At 47.4% G+C, this 13,142-nt stretch overlaps 1 protein-coding gene across 2 annotated transcripts; it reads right to left on the reverse strand.

The window, feature by feature from the left end:
* MAL (mal, T cell differentiation protein) lies at window positions 1-5,626 on the reverse strand. 2 transcript variants are annotated; one of them, XM_065679250.1, is made up of 4 exons: window positions 5,365-5,620; window positions 2,083-2,250; window positions 1,806-1,934; window positions 1-1,557 (listed from the first exon to the last, which is right to left on the reverse strand). In XM_065679250.1, the coding sequence occupies exons 1-4, from the start codon at window positions 5,449-5,451 to the stop codon at window positions 1,483-1,485; spliced, it is 459 nt and encodes a 152-aa protein (XP_065535322.1). In that variant the 5' UTR covers window positions 5,452-5,620; the 3' UTR covers window positions 1-1,482. The 2 variants fall into 2 exon arrangements, with proteins under 2 accessions (XP_065535322.1, XP_065535321.1); XM_065679249.1 differs by lacking the exon at window positions 1-1,557 and having other exon boundaries at window positions 1,578-1,934; window positions 5,365-5,626.
* Window positions 5,627-13,142: the final 7,516 nt, after the last annotated feature.

A 13,142-nucleotide genomic window follows, 5' to 3' on the forward strand; every position in this document is an offset into this window, starting at 1 on the left:
TTGAGATAAAGGCAGTTTAATAGGTAAAGCAAAAGCCATGCCACAACCAAAGCAACATAAGGAATTCATTCACCACTTCCCATCTCCAGGACAGCAGGGCTCCATCACATGTAATGGTTACTTGGGAAGACAAATGCCATCACTCCAAATGTTCCCCCATTCCATCCTCCCCCAGCTTTATATGCTGAGCATGACCCCATATGGTCTGGAATATCCCTTGGGTCAGTTGGGGTCAGCTGTCCTGCCTGTGTCCACTCCCAGCTTCTTCTGCACCTCCAGCCTCCTCACTGGTGCATGGTATGAGGAGCAGAACAACTCTTGACTCTGTGCAAGCACAGCTCAGCAATAACAAAAACATCCCTGTGTTATCAGCAGTTGACAGCACAAATCCAAGACCCAGCCCCGTACCAGCTACTGTGAAGAAAATGAACTCTATCCCAGCCAAACCCAGCACACTCACTCAAGTTAACTCTGGAGTCATTTAAGCATTCAGATGAACATTGTCACTGAGCTGGTTTAGCCCCTGGCCCCAGAGCCTCTCCTTGCTAGAAGAACCCTCTCACTCATGCTGAAGTCTGTGCCTCCTTCCTTGGCATTGCCCTGTTACAGTGCAGTGCTCCTGGGGCTGTACAGGGCTGTGTACCTGTGTGCAGCAAAGGGACAATAGCAGAAGACTCTCGCCTATCTGCAAAACCTCTGCCAAACTCATCTTCATTACAGCAGCACAGTGCTGGTGTATGTGAGAGCAGCCATGCACCAAAGAGGAGTTGATTGCCTCTGCTTATTCAAGATGTTACTCTAAATAATCCATACAATTTTCCTACAGTCTACTGAGCACCGTCTAAGCTGCATTTTGTAGGGGAATGAAAGACAGTGGTAATTCCTGGCATTATTGTTGTGCCTTATAATTCAGCAATACCCTTCCAGGGGTTGCAATAACTCGTACTGCCCTGAGGCAAGTTAAATTTTGCCCACATTTCTCAACACAGGTCAGAGATGGCACTTCGAGAAACCCTAGGAAAATGTTTTTTTTTGGCACAGCAGGTTTAGGGAGGGAAACAGGCTTACATGGACAGGCGGCAATTACGTGTAAGGTGTCATACTCATGCTCCTTAGTGCTGGTTGTGCAGGCGTCAACTGAAATAGCAACCCTGGAGACATAAAGGTATGGTTCAGGGAGATTTTAACACTTTGAACCAAACTATATTATTATTTTTAAAACTGGATGTTTTCTATTTGGACCCCAGTTACCAGCATCAAACTGTACCAACCCAGAAGAGAGTGAAGGGAAACACATTGTGCAGGATATGGCTTACTCTGGTAGGCTCTTTGTCTTCATTGCCATGGTCCCACATTAAAAGCTCTGTGTTTTGTAGTATTTACATTAAAAAACAAACCCCAAACCCAGCCTGGAAACTGCAGTCATTGAACAACTTCCGTGTTCATGGGGTGACCACAAGACACACTTGCAAGGGGAGGCTCTTAGGACGATTTCCATCGCAGGAGCGAAAACACCTCATGGATCACATACACCAGGGTAGCTAAGAATGCAAATACCTATAATGGAAAAACACATCAGCCAGTTAACTTTTTATTATATGGTATGAGTTCCTGCTCTAAGCAAACACTTCATGATGCATGATATTTCTATTGACTCTCACAGGTCTGGAGGCATTCATACATAGTAGGACTGGGACTAGTTTCTCTGCCCCATCCCTGGATGATTGGTGCAAGTAAAGATTTGCCCGTGAGGCTGCTCCACAGCCACCCCCTTGCCTTCTTTCCCCTGCTTGCCAGGCACTCACCACTGCAGCAATGTTCTCCCGGTAGCCAGTCACTGGCATCACAGGGAAACCAAGGACATAGGTAGAGTAGGCCTCCAACACAGCAGCACTGAGGTAGAACAGAGCTGCTGTCGACTGGCAGATGGCATCCTAAGAAACAAGGATCCCACAGTCATTTCCAAAAAGGAAGCACACTGAGAAGGGGGTAAAAAGGACCTCCAGCCTGTGCAGTAGCAGGAAAGGACACAGTTGTCCACCAGGGAGAAGAGAGGCCCTGAGGTTTGTCACATCCACTTACCAAGGTGACCCAGAAGCTGCTGCCCCCATGCACGCTGCAGATGTAGAGGCACAGGAGGGTGGTGGACATGACGAAGCAGAACACAGAGACAAACATCACCCAGCCTTGCATCATGGGGAACAGGACCTTCGAAGATGCCACCAGGATCCAGACAAGGCCCCCAAAGACCTGAAAATGAAAGGAGGAGAGAGGGTGAGCGTAGGATAAACTGGCTTACCCAAGGCAGAGCCAAAAGCCATGCATACCTCTAGCACTAGCACTGTACATGGCAATATCGCAGGAATGCTCTTACGCAGTTCAGTTCAGATGCAATTGCCTTCATTTGAATCTGGGAATTTAGCTTGGAGCATCTGTCTCTGATGGTGACCCAAAAGAAGCCTCTCACTAATCCTGCCTCTTGCTGTCACTGCCCACATCAGTGTGCTCAGGATGCTGGTTTCAATGAACAGGCTTGTTTCGGAAGGGCACATTTGGTTCACAGGCAGAGGGGCAGATCCCTGAAAGGAGTGGTGTCAAACCCAGACCAACTGCACAAACAGCATGGCCTTAGCGAAGGCCACATGCAAACGTTACCCTGAAAGGACAGAGAACAGGCTGAAAGGAGGTAATATGGCCAATTTTACTCTCTAGGGTTTTTTATTGCTGCTTTCATAGCACAATGTCCCATGCTAAGAACGTGTGAGCTGCAAAGTGGTGCCTTTGCACCAGAGCGTACTGAGCAGCTTTTCTCTGCTATAAATCAGTCCACTTATTCCCAGAACCTGTGCGAAGTTTAGTCTATGCAGTATTTTATGATGAGGAGCTCCTCCGTTGAACCCACACTGCAGAGAAAGGAGACCCATCCCTCATCACTGACTGGCCTTGCATTTGCAGGCAAATCTCCAGCGGTAAGAGAGCCTCACTGACTGTAAAATCAGTCTGATCACCACTGTGTCCCAGGCCAGCTTTGTCCAGCATCCAAGTGCCTACTCATACAAATCACACAACTCAATACAAATGCAGTGGAGGCATTCCGCAAGTGGGAAAAAAGTTTCAGATCTGATACCCCAAAAATGCCACATCATTTGTGGCAGCCCACACTTGTAGGAAACTTCGTTGCTTCCATTTCACAAATCAATACACTAAATCGAAGATGTGGTTGAGACCTTGCAGATATCTGAGTGAAAACAGGTCTTGCAAAGTGCTGCTGGTTCGATGTCTCTTGTAACAACCGAAGAGTGACACTTGAACAGTCATGCAGTCCCTGGAATAACTCATGTGCGACACCATGACAGCATTGCAGCAAAAGGTCCTGGAGAAAGCCTTACAGTTGCTCCTTTAAAATCCAACACAATTGGGGTGAGATGCAAGGCTGGGGGGAGAAGCATCACTTCTCATTTCTTACCACTCGCCATCTCCCCTTTCTGCAGGATGTGATTTCTCACTCAGGCAAGTATGTTTGACATGGTTTCATTAGTGACTTAGATTTCATGGTGCTGTTCAGCAGACTCATAAAACTGAGGGAAGGGCCAAGAGGCTTTCAGTAACAACCCACAGCAAGTTGGGGACCAGTCTAAGAAAAACTTATCTCTTTAATCACCTTCTACAAAGCAAACATGTCGGTATTCAGCCTCTTTCAGCTTTTCCACGTAGGCCTGGCTATCCATATATGCAGAAAGCTCTTCAAATAAAATAGATCACAAGAATTAAACCCAGACTCAGAGAATAAAAAGGATAGTTTTAATCAGCACATCCATATGTGGCAATCGCCTGAGCTGCAGGCAGGACCTTCTGGCATTTCCAAGACTTTCTCAGTATGTTAAATCCCAATTTTTGTTTTCATTCTGTGGTTACCCTATGAACCCACTGCAGTCAATCTCACATTCCTCTAGAGACTGGGAAACTCTTTATTCTTCCGAATGCTGTGATTCAAGGCAGCCGCCTCCTTTGTACACAGCAGAGATAATACAGCTGCACAACCTAGAGTCATACACCTCTGGAGATGGGGAAATCTCGTTATGCAGCGTTCTTCTTTCCTAGGTGGTTCCTGAGCCTTCGGGATGCACATTTCCAGACCCTACCCAAACCAAGGGATAGGGTGCTTTTATTTTTCGGTCCCATTAAGCAAGCAGCTCTGCCAAATCCCTTGGAGACAGGAATTTCAAACAGCTCGAGGCACAGCCACTACCTTGGTTAACGGCACAATGAGCACCAGGACTAACACAACCAGTGGCAGGGATGGCTGGCGAGTGTCTGCCCAGCCAGGAGCTCAGCAGGGACTTTTCACCCTTTTTCATGCAGCTGCAGAAAACCTGGAGCTTATTCTTAGGTGCAGGGCACAGAGGGCAAGTCCCCAGAGCATATTGGGAGCAGCTGAAGGAAAGCCTTTCTCTACACATCAATACCACCTGCTTTAAGCTAATTCCTCTTTGCTTGACTGCTATCAGGAGTAAAGGAAGTAGAAAGTAAACATCAGTCCCAGGAGTGTGGACTGAGCTGGGTGACAGGAAAGGATTTGGTCCCAGATCACAAAGTTGAAGTTTTTAGCATGAAATAATCAGAATGTCACCCTACAACACAGCCAAAATCCTCAGGGCTGGATAAAAATACTCAAGCTTTAGAAACAGCCTCTCAAACTATTGTGAGAGGAGGTTTCATGGCTGGGGGCAGAGAACACATGTTAAAGATTATAGTTAAATTTTAGGTCTCTGCTCACAGCAGCTACTTTTAATCACCTGCACCAAGTCTGGTAAGATTATGATCTTTGCCTGCTCAATAACATTACAACCTAGGAAGAAGTTCTAAGGTGTTTGTTCACCCTTTGCTCACCCACTGTTGCACACACACACAGATCCAGCTCTTTCACCTCCAGCTCAGGAACGCTGCAGCAGTACAGCTTCAGCAGCCTGGGCTCTTGGCTGCTGCAAGCAATTAACCTCAGACAACTTTTAGCCCCTGCTTTAAGCAAGCAGTTTATCCTCTGCCTGTATCAGCTATTAAACTCACCTTCCAGTTAATTCATTGGCTCAACTTGCAACCTAACCCACCACTAGCCCCTTTAAGTTCACCAGGCAGAAGTTACAAAAGGTTTCAAGGACACAACAACACGCCCCTGCAAACTAAAGGAGAAGTTCCAAGCCCCAGCATAGGGCTTGTTTCTCTTTGAGGTGGCTGCCCCAGAACCTTGTGGCTCCTGAGCCACACGCTTAGTGCCAAGTCTGACCCTCAGACGCCTGCAGCATGAAGCGTGCTGGATGCCCACAAGCAGCATCTGCCCTCCCCCAGGGAAAAGCCAGCACTCACAATTTCAGGAATGAAGAGCACATCTGGGAAAGTCGTCAGGACAGACAGGCCGCTGGGCAAAGAGGTGGTGGAGCCTGGCGAGGACATCGCGAGCGTCTCCCACAGTGACTCTCAGCTGCTCTGGCTCTGGCTGCTGGAGGTAAATGCTGAATGCAGCCTCCTTCCTTCCTTCCTTTTCTCCCTCCCTCTGTCTCTCTTCCTCCTTTCCTTCCTCCTTCCTGCTGACAGGTGAAGAAGCTGTGAATGGCACAGGTGTGGCCAAATGCTTTGAGCAAAGGTTACTTGGCTGATAGGAGCCACATGGGAGGTTTTCAGATGTGGTCAGCCCTGAGGCATTCTGAGCAGAGCTGTCACAGGCTGAGCATGCAGGGCAAGTCCCTGGCTGGTGGGGAGGGCCATAGGGAGGACCTGTACCCATCCAGCTGGGCAGCCTCTCATCCCCTCTATTTGCACAGTAAGTCAGCTCATCCCCCACCCACATGAGCTGGTCGCAGCAGCACCCACAAGGGACAACCGGCAGGCAGGACAAGACATGGCATGCCAGCTATGGGCAAACAACGGGGCTGAGAAACGTCTCACGGATGAAGATGGACCTGAAGACAAGGGCAGTCAAATTGCAGGGTGAATCAATTCCATCATCTCGGAAGGAGATTACATATGCCAAGGTAACAAAAATTACCTAAAAGAATGAGATTTCCCAACAATTTGCTTCCTTTATGTTGTTTTTTTTTTTTTTTTTTTTTTTCCAAGCCAGGAGTCCATGGGAGCGACTCCTTCCCCTCTCCATAATATGTGCTGTTTGCTTCTTTCTAACATGTCACTTGGATACCCACCAAACCTACACACTATTTTGGCTAAGGCCAAAGTCATGAAACACCGGGAACAGAAAAGGAGCAATGTGACAATGCACATCTCTGTGGACCAGCGACCTATGGAAGAAGTGCCACTGAGGCAGGCCCATCCGTGGTGCTTGCCCTTGTGCAGCTGCTCCCATGCACAAGGCTTTAGTGCAGGGTCTGGAGCTGGGGGGTGTTTCTTGCAGCCTTAGCAATTGCCTACCACCAAAGTGTTAAAAGGGCTGTTGTCCCTTTGACTGAATCCTAATTCCCTCTGGGTTTGTTTACAGTGATAGTTCAGGGGATAGGTAAAAATGAGGATAGGTTTTTGGCTGCATTGTGGACAAGGATGAGAAAGAAGGAGCCAAGTGCATTGATACTTAGCTACTCTCAGCTTCCCAGGCTTTAAAGAAAAACCAACACAGCATCCTTTGAAGGTGTAGGAGGACTTCACCAAAGGGCTGTGCCATTGTGCTGTTTGTCATTAACATGCCTGTGGTGTAACTCATTGACCCTTGGTCAAGTGTTCAGGGCTGGGCTGAACAGTGCTTTGAGCAACCCGGTCTAGCGGAAGGTGCCCCTGCCTGTGGCAGGGGGTTGGAACTGGAGGGGCTCTAAGGTCCTTTCTAACCCAAAACGTCTGTGATTCTATGAATGTGGTGGTGAGGCTACATGAGCCAGCTACATCAGAATGGTGGCATCTGCACTGTCGGTGCATATTCTTCTGGCTGGGAGCACTATGGGCTCCTTTTGCAGCAGGCTGGCAGCAAGAAGGAAATGGGGAGAGCTCTGCAGGGCAGAAAGGAATAGGCATCTACCTTGAATCCAAGAAACACAGAGAGACTGGGGGCATCAAGTGCAAGGAAGGAGCTCAGTGCGACAGTTTTCCTTTACAGCTGAAGGGAAGGATGACCGGAGGACTCTTCAGAATCAGACAAAATGTGCCAATGCTTTTCACGAGCAGGTTAAGTGAGGGGCCGGGCCCCATTTTAGGGACCTTCCCACCTTATTTTATACAACATGCACAACAATGTGGCCAGAACAGTCATCCTCAGAAACACACACTGTCATTGGGGAAATAACAGGCAGGACTCTGGGAGCAGTTTTCCATCAGCCATCACTAATTTGCTAGAGACCAACTTCTGTTACCCTGCCAATGGGAACTTCAGGTGTGGAGGCTTTCTGGAGTCCACATTCAGGTGCCTGCCCCTCACAAGGTGTTACGCTGCCAGAGAAGGAAACTGATTTGTTGCTCCCTTCCCACTCTTCCCTCTTTGTTGTCATTTTTCGGTCTGGTCGCCTGAATACACCTGAACTACTGGATAATTTCTTCCTCTGGGTATTTTTCTGGGAAGGGATGGGAATTTAACTCACTACTTAAAATAACATAATATCATTTCTAGATTAAATCAATGAGTTTTCAGTTCGATTTAATTTTGCTTTGCTCCTCCTCCCTTTTATTATCAATTCATCACCACCCTGCAGTAACAAATCAAGTTGCTCTGGGGACACCGTTGAAGCGTGTGGGGCTGGTGCACGTCCTGGAGGACTGACACAATTCCCTTTTCAGAGCCCAGCCTGACTGCGTTCAGCACGAGCATTCGCTTTCATGGTTCCTGCAGCTTGTGGTGTGCCTGCTCTCATCTGTGTATAGCCACAGCCAGTGATCAGACTTGGGTCCCTCTCCATAAGCAGTGGCCAGGCAGGACACACGCCTGAAACCAGAGACCTTCATACGTCAGATGACATCACAGTGGGTGCCCTGCCACTGCTGTCCTGATAAAGCACCACCAGCAGCTGGGAGGACAGAGAGGTGGCTGTTTCCCTCCTGGGATGCTGATGCCCTAAAGCCACCGTGGAGCCAGACCTGCCTGCCTCTCACAGGAGCCTGGAAGCTTTCACCACCCGCGACCAGCTCTTGCAGGTACAGTAGCCTTGATTAGAACAAGGTTCAACACCAGTTATGGTTGTGCCCTCCAAAGATGAGTGGCCCTGAGGAGTGTGCGTCAGCATTTGGATCTCTGGGAGCCATCCACCCTTTGTTATCTTTGGAACTCTCCAGCTGGTGGCATTTTGGGAGCTCTCAGCCCAAGGCTTTTTGGGAGCGCTTCACCATTTGGGTTTTAGGGAGACCTTCTGGGCATTTGTGGGTGCTCCCTACCTTGTGGCTCTTTGGGAGCTCTCCACCCTGGGCTGTTTTAAGAGATCTCCACCCTGAGGAGCCATTTTCGGGTCTGGGGTCCTTCAAGGTCTGATCCTTTTCTGGAATTTATCATGACTGGCAATTTTGGAATATTTCACCAGGCGACCCCGGAGGAGAGCTTCACCTCGCCAACCTGCAGGACTCCTTCACGGCGCACTGTAAGCTTTGGGTTTTTTCACTGGAATTCTACATTTCCTGGCAACCTTGGACTGCTTCACCATGCCGACCTGGAGGAGAACATCACTGCAGGAATGCTTCACGCCATGCCTCTGAGGCAGTGCATCAGCTTTTGGGTTTCCTGGGTAGCCAATTTGGTGTTGTGGAGTCCTTCAAAGTTTGTTTCCTGCTCTGGAATTCCATGAGAAATGGAAGCTCTAGAAGGCGTGGAGGAGTGCGTCAGCTCACCAGCCTGCAGGGGTGTTTCACTGCACAGCTCCGAGGAGTGCAGTGCCTTTGGGCTCTGGGAGCTTTCCACCCTTTGGGGATTCTTGCAGCTCCCCACATGGCAGCATTTTGGCAGCTCACATCCCTGGGGCCTCTTTTTGGTTTCTGAGAGCCTGCTGAGGTCTGGTCTTTTTCCTGGAATTCTGCAAATCCAGGCTATTGTGGACACTTTGACCTGACAATGCTGGAGGAGTGATTGGGCACATGGGCCTCAAGGGCTTAGTCAGTTTCTCAGAGCTACTCAGCATTCTTCGGAATATCTGACCTACAGGAATTTTCGGAGCTCTGCACCCTGGGCCCTTCGGAAGCTCTCCATCCTTGGGATTGTTGCAGTGCTTCACGCTTTTCTTTTATGAGAGTATTTCCCTTTGGGTGTTTTCTGGAATCCCACAGTGCCTGTCAACCTTGGAATGTTTCACCCTGCTTGACAACACCACCCACAGCAGTGCTTCACCTTGCAGCCAAGAAGGAGCAAGTACTTGACGGAAGGTCCCTGAGGAGCGCTTCACCTTGCGGCCCCTGCAGCGTGCATCACCTTGCAGCCACAGAGCAGTGCTTCAGCTCAGCAACGTGCAGCAGTGCTTCACTGCACGGCCCCGAGGACTGCAGCAGCACTGGGGCTTTGGGAACCACTCACTGATCTTTGGCTGTTTGGCTGCTCTCCAGCCTGAGCTCATTGGAAGCTCTGCACCATGGGCATTTTTGGGAGCTCTCCATCCCGGACCCGTTGGAAGTGCTTCACCATTGTGAGTGCTGGGAGGACTTGGAGTCTCGGATTTTGTTCTTGAGTTCTACAGCGCCTGCCACCTTTGACACGTTTCCCCGCACACCCTGGAGGAGCGCATCGCTGCAGGAGTGCATCAGCTGTTGGGGTTTCCAGAGCCATTCGCCATGGGGGTTTTGTAGCTCTCCATGTGGCAGCGTTTTGGAAGCTTTCGCCCTGGAGGCTTTTATGGAGCTTTGCTCCCTTGGCATTTCTGGAGCGCTTCAGCTTCCTCTTTATCCCCATCATCTTTTTATTTTTTTTTTACTTCTTGTGGTTTTTGTTTGGTGCAGGGTTTTTTTTGTTTTTGTTTTTTTTTTTTAAGTGGAATTCCAGAAATATTGCTTGGTTTTATTTGGGTTTGGATTTTTTTTGTCAACATTTGTTTTTTGGGAGCTACTCCCTATCTTTTGGCAGCTCTGGCCCTGGGGATGTTTGGGAGCTCTGCAGCCTGGAGAGCTTTCAGTGTGCTCCCCACACGGAAGCATTTTGGAAACTTTCACCATGGACTCTTTCATGGAGCTTTGCTCCCTGGGCTTTTTGGGGGCGCTTCAGCTTCTTTTATCCTTTAAGCTGGTTGGGGTTTTGTTGGGTTGGTTTTTGTGGAGGTTTTTTGCGGTTTTTGTTTGTGTTCTTTTTTTTTATATTTTATTTTAAACTGGAATCCTACAAATTTGTTTGGTTTTATTGGGAATTCTACGATTATTTTTTTTTTGTTTGTTTGTTTGGTGAAGTTTGGTTGATTTTTTCAATATTTTTTGGGAGCTTCTCACTCCTTTTTGGCAGCTCTGACCCTGGGGATTTTTGGGAGCTCTGCATCCTGGAGAGCTTTGCAGAGATTCCAGCAATCTTGGAAAGTTTTGGATTTGATTTTTTTTTTTTGAGGGGGGGTTGGAGCACTTCAGCATCTTTTTATTTTATTTTTTTTTCCTAAAATCTTTATTTTTTTTTTTTTTTAATCTGGACAGCTACATTCTTTTTTTGTTTTGTTTTACTGGAATTTCCCATTCCTGGCATTTCCTGAGTGCTTTCCCACAAGGTCTTGAGGTGTTGCATCAGAACGTGGCAGCAAGAAGTTCATCAGCGTTTGGTTTTCTGACCCCGGGCATCTTTGGGAGCTTATTTTCTTTTTTTGTTTTTTCTTTTTTTGACAATCTTTATCGTTTGGGTTTTTTCTGGAATTCCACAAGTTCAGGCCATTTTGGAAAGTTTTGGATTTTGGAGTGCTGCTCACCCTTGGGTTGTTTCATTGCTCCCCATGTGGCAGCACTTTGGGAGCTGACATCCTAAAGGCTTTTTAGGGATCTTTCCACACAGAGCATTTTTGGAGCACTTCAACTTCTTTTTTCTGATTCGCTTTTATTATTTTATTTATTTATTTTTTTAATCTGGAATTCTACAATTCCCAGCATTTCTGCAGTGCTTCCCCACAAGGCCTGGACGTGGTGCATCAGCTCCTGGCCTTGAGCAGTGATTGCATCAGCATTTGGCTCTTTGGCAGCTACTCACTAAGTTTTGGCGCCTCTAGACCCAGGGCATTTTTGGGTGCTACTCACTGATCTTTGGCTGTTTGGCTGCTCTCCAGCCTGAGCTCACTGTGGAGGCTGTTATGGAGCTTTCCCCCCTGTGCATTTTTGGTGCGTTTCTGCAACTTGTGTTTTCCTACAAGCTGTGATTTTTTTTTTTTTTTTTGGTGATGGCTTTTGTTTTTTGTGGTTTTTTTTTTTTGTGGGTTTGGTTTGGGTTTTTATTGGAGTTTACCGTTCTTGGCATTTCGTGAAAGCTTCCCCACAAGGCCTTGAGGTGTTCCATCAGAACTTGGCCTGAAGGAGTTCTTCTGCCTTCAGGGTTTTAGGCACTTTTCACTGTTTTGGCAGCTCTGATCCTAGGGATTCCTGGGAGCTCTGCAACGTGGAGAGCTTTGCAGTGAGTCACTTTTTTTCGTTTTTGGTTTTTGGGGTTTTTTGTTTTTTTTTTTTTTTACAACCTCTTCACCCTTGGGTTGTTTTGTAGCTCTCCATGTGGCAGCATTTTGGAAGCTTTCATCCTGGAGGCTTTTATGGAGCTTTGCTCCCTGAGCATTTTTTGAGCACTTCAGCTTCTTCTTTTTTCTTTTCTTTTTTCTTTTTTGTTGCTTTTTTTTTTTTTTTACGCTGGAATTTCCCATTCCTGCATTTCCTGAGTGCTTCCCCACAAGGCCTTGAGGTGTTCCATCAGAACGGGGCCTCAGGAAGTTCTTCAATATTCGATTTTTTTGGCGCTTCTCACTCTTCATTCACCATGGGGGCTTTTGTAGCTCCCCACATGGCACCATTCTGGAAACTTTCACCCTGGAGGCTTTTATGGAGCTTTCCCCCCTGTGCATTTTTGGAGCGTTTCTGCATCTTCTGTTTTCCTAAGCTTTGATTCATTATTTTTTTTTTGGTGATGGCTTTTGGGTTTTTGTGGGTTTGGTTTGGGTTTTTTGAATCTGGACTTCTACAAATTTGGTTTGGTTTGGTTTTTTACTGGAATTTTACGTTCTTGACATTTCTTGAAAGCTTCCCCGTAGGTCTTGAGGTGTTCCATCAGAACTTGGACTCAAGAAGTTCTTCTACTTTCAGGGTTTTAGGCTCTTTTCACTCTCTTTTCGCAGCTCTGATCCTAGGGATTTTTGGGAGCTCTGCAGCCTGCAGGGCTTTGCAGTGAGTCACTGTTGGTTTTTTTTTTTTTCTTTTTTTTTTTTACAATCTTTATCATTTGGGTCATTTTTGGAATTCCACAAGTTCAGGCCATTTTGGAAAGTTCTGGATTGTGGAGTGCTGCTCACCTTTGGGTTGTTTCGTTGCTCTCCATTTGGCAGCATTTTGGGAGCTCACGTCCTGGAGGCTTTTTAGGGATCTTTCCATTCAGGGCATTTTTGGAGCTCTTCATCTTCTTTTTTCCAATTCGCTTTGATAATTTTTTTTATGGTTTGTTTTTCTTATCTGGAATTCTACAATTCCCGGCATTTCTGCAGTGCTTCCCCACAAGGCGTGGACATGGTGCATCAGCTCCTGGCCTTGAGGAGTGATTGCATCAGCTTTTGGCTCTTTGGCAGCTACTCACTAAGTCTTGGCGCCTCTCGACCCAGGGCATTTTTGGGTGCACAGCACATTGTGTGTGGCAGCACATTGGGAGCTCACATCCTGGAGGCTTTTTAGGGATCTTTCCACCCAGAGCATTTTTTGAGAGCTTCAACTTTTTTATTTTATTAGCTACCCACTACTTTTTTCACAGCTTTTTACCCAGGAGATTTTTTTTTGAGTACTTCAGCATTTTGGTTTTGGTGACTCCTTTTGCTCTTGGAAAACCACTGTGCAATGCTACAACGGAATAGAAGTGCTTCACCTTGCTACCATGGAGGAGCAAGTTCTTCACGGAAGGTCCCTGAGGAGCACTTCACCATGCGGCCCCTGCACAGTGCATCACCTTGCAGCCATGGAGGAGTAAGTATTTTATGGAAGGTCCCTGCGGAGCACTTCAGCATCCAGACCCTACAGCATGCATCACC

Source organism: Lathamus discolor, chromosome 5 (assembly GCF_037157495.1).
Source record: "Lathamus discolor isolate bLatDis1 chromosome 5, bLatDis1.hap1, whole genome shotgun sequence".
NCBI classification, from domain to species: Eukaryota; Metazoa; Chordata; class Aves; order Psittaciformes; family Psittacidae; genus Lathamus; species Lathamus discolor.

Excerpts from the sequence above, each read along its gene's own strand:
- MAL (XM_065679249.1), bottom strand. The coding sequence starts at position 5,451 with ATGTCCTCGCCAGGCTCCACCACCTCTTTGCCCAGCGGCCTGTCTGTC. Across the intron at positions 2,251-5,364 it reads TGCTCTTCATTCCTGAAATT|GTCTTTGGGGGCCTTGTCTG; the intron begins GTGAGTGCTGGC and ends TTTCATTTTCAG. Across the intron at positions 1,935-2,082 it reads GCAGCTTCTGGGTCACCTTG|GATGCCATCTGCCAGTCGAC; the intron begins GTAAGTGGATGT and ends CTTGTTTCTTAG.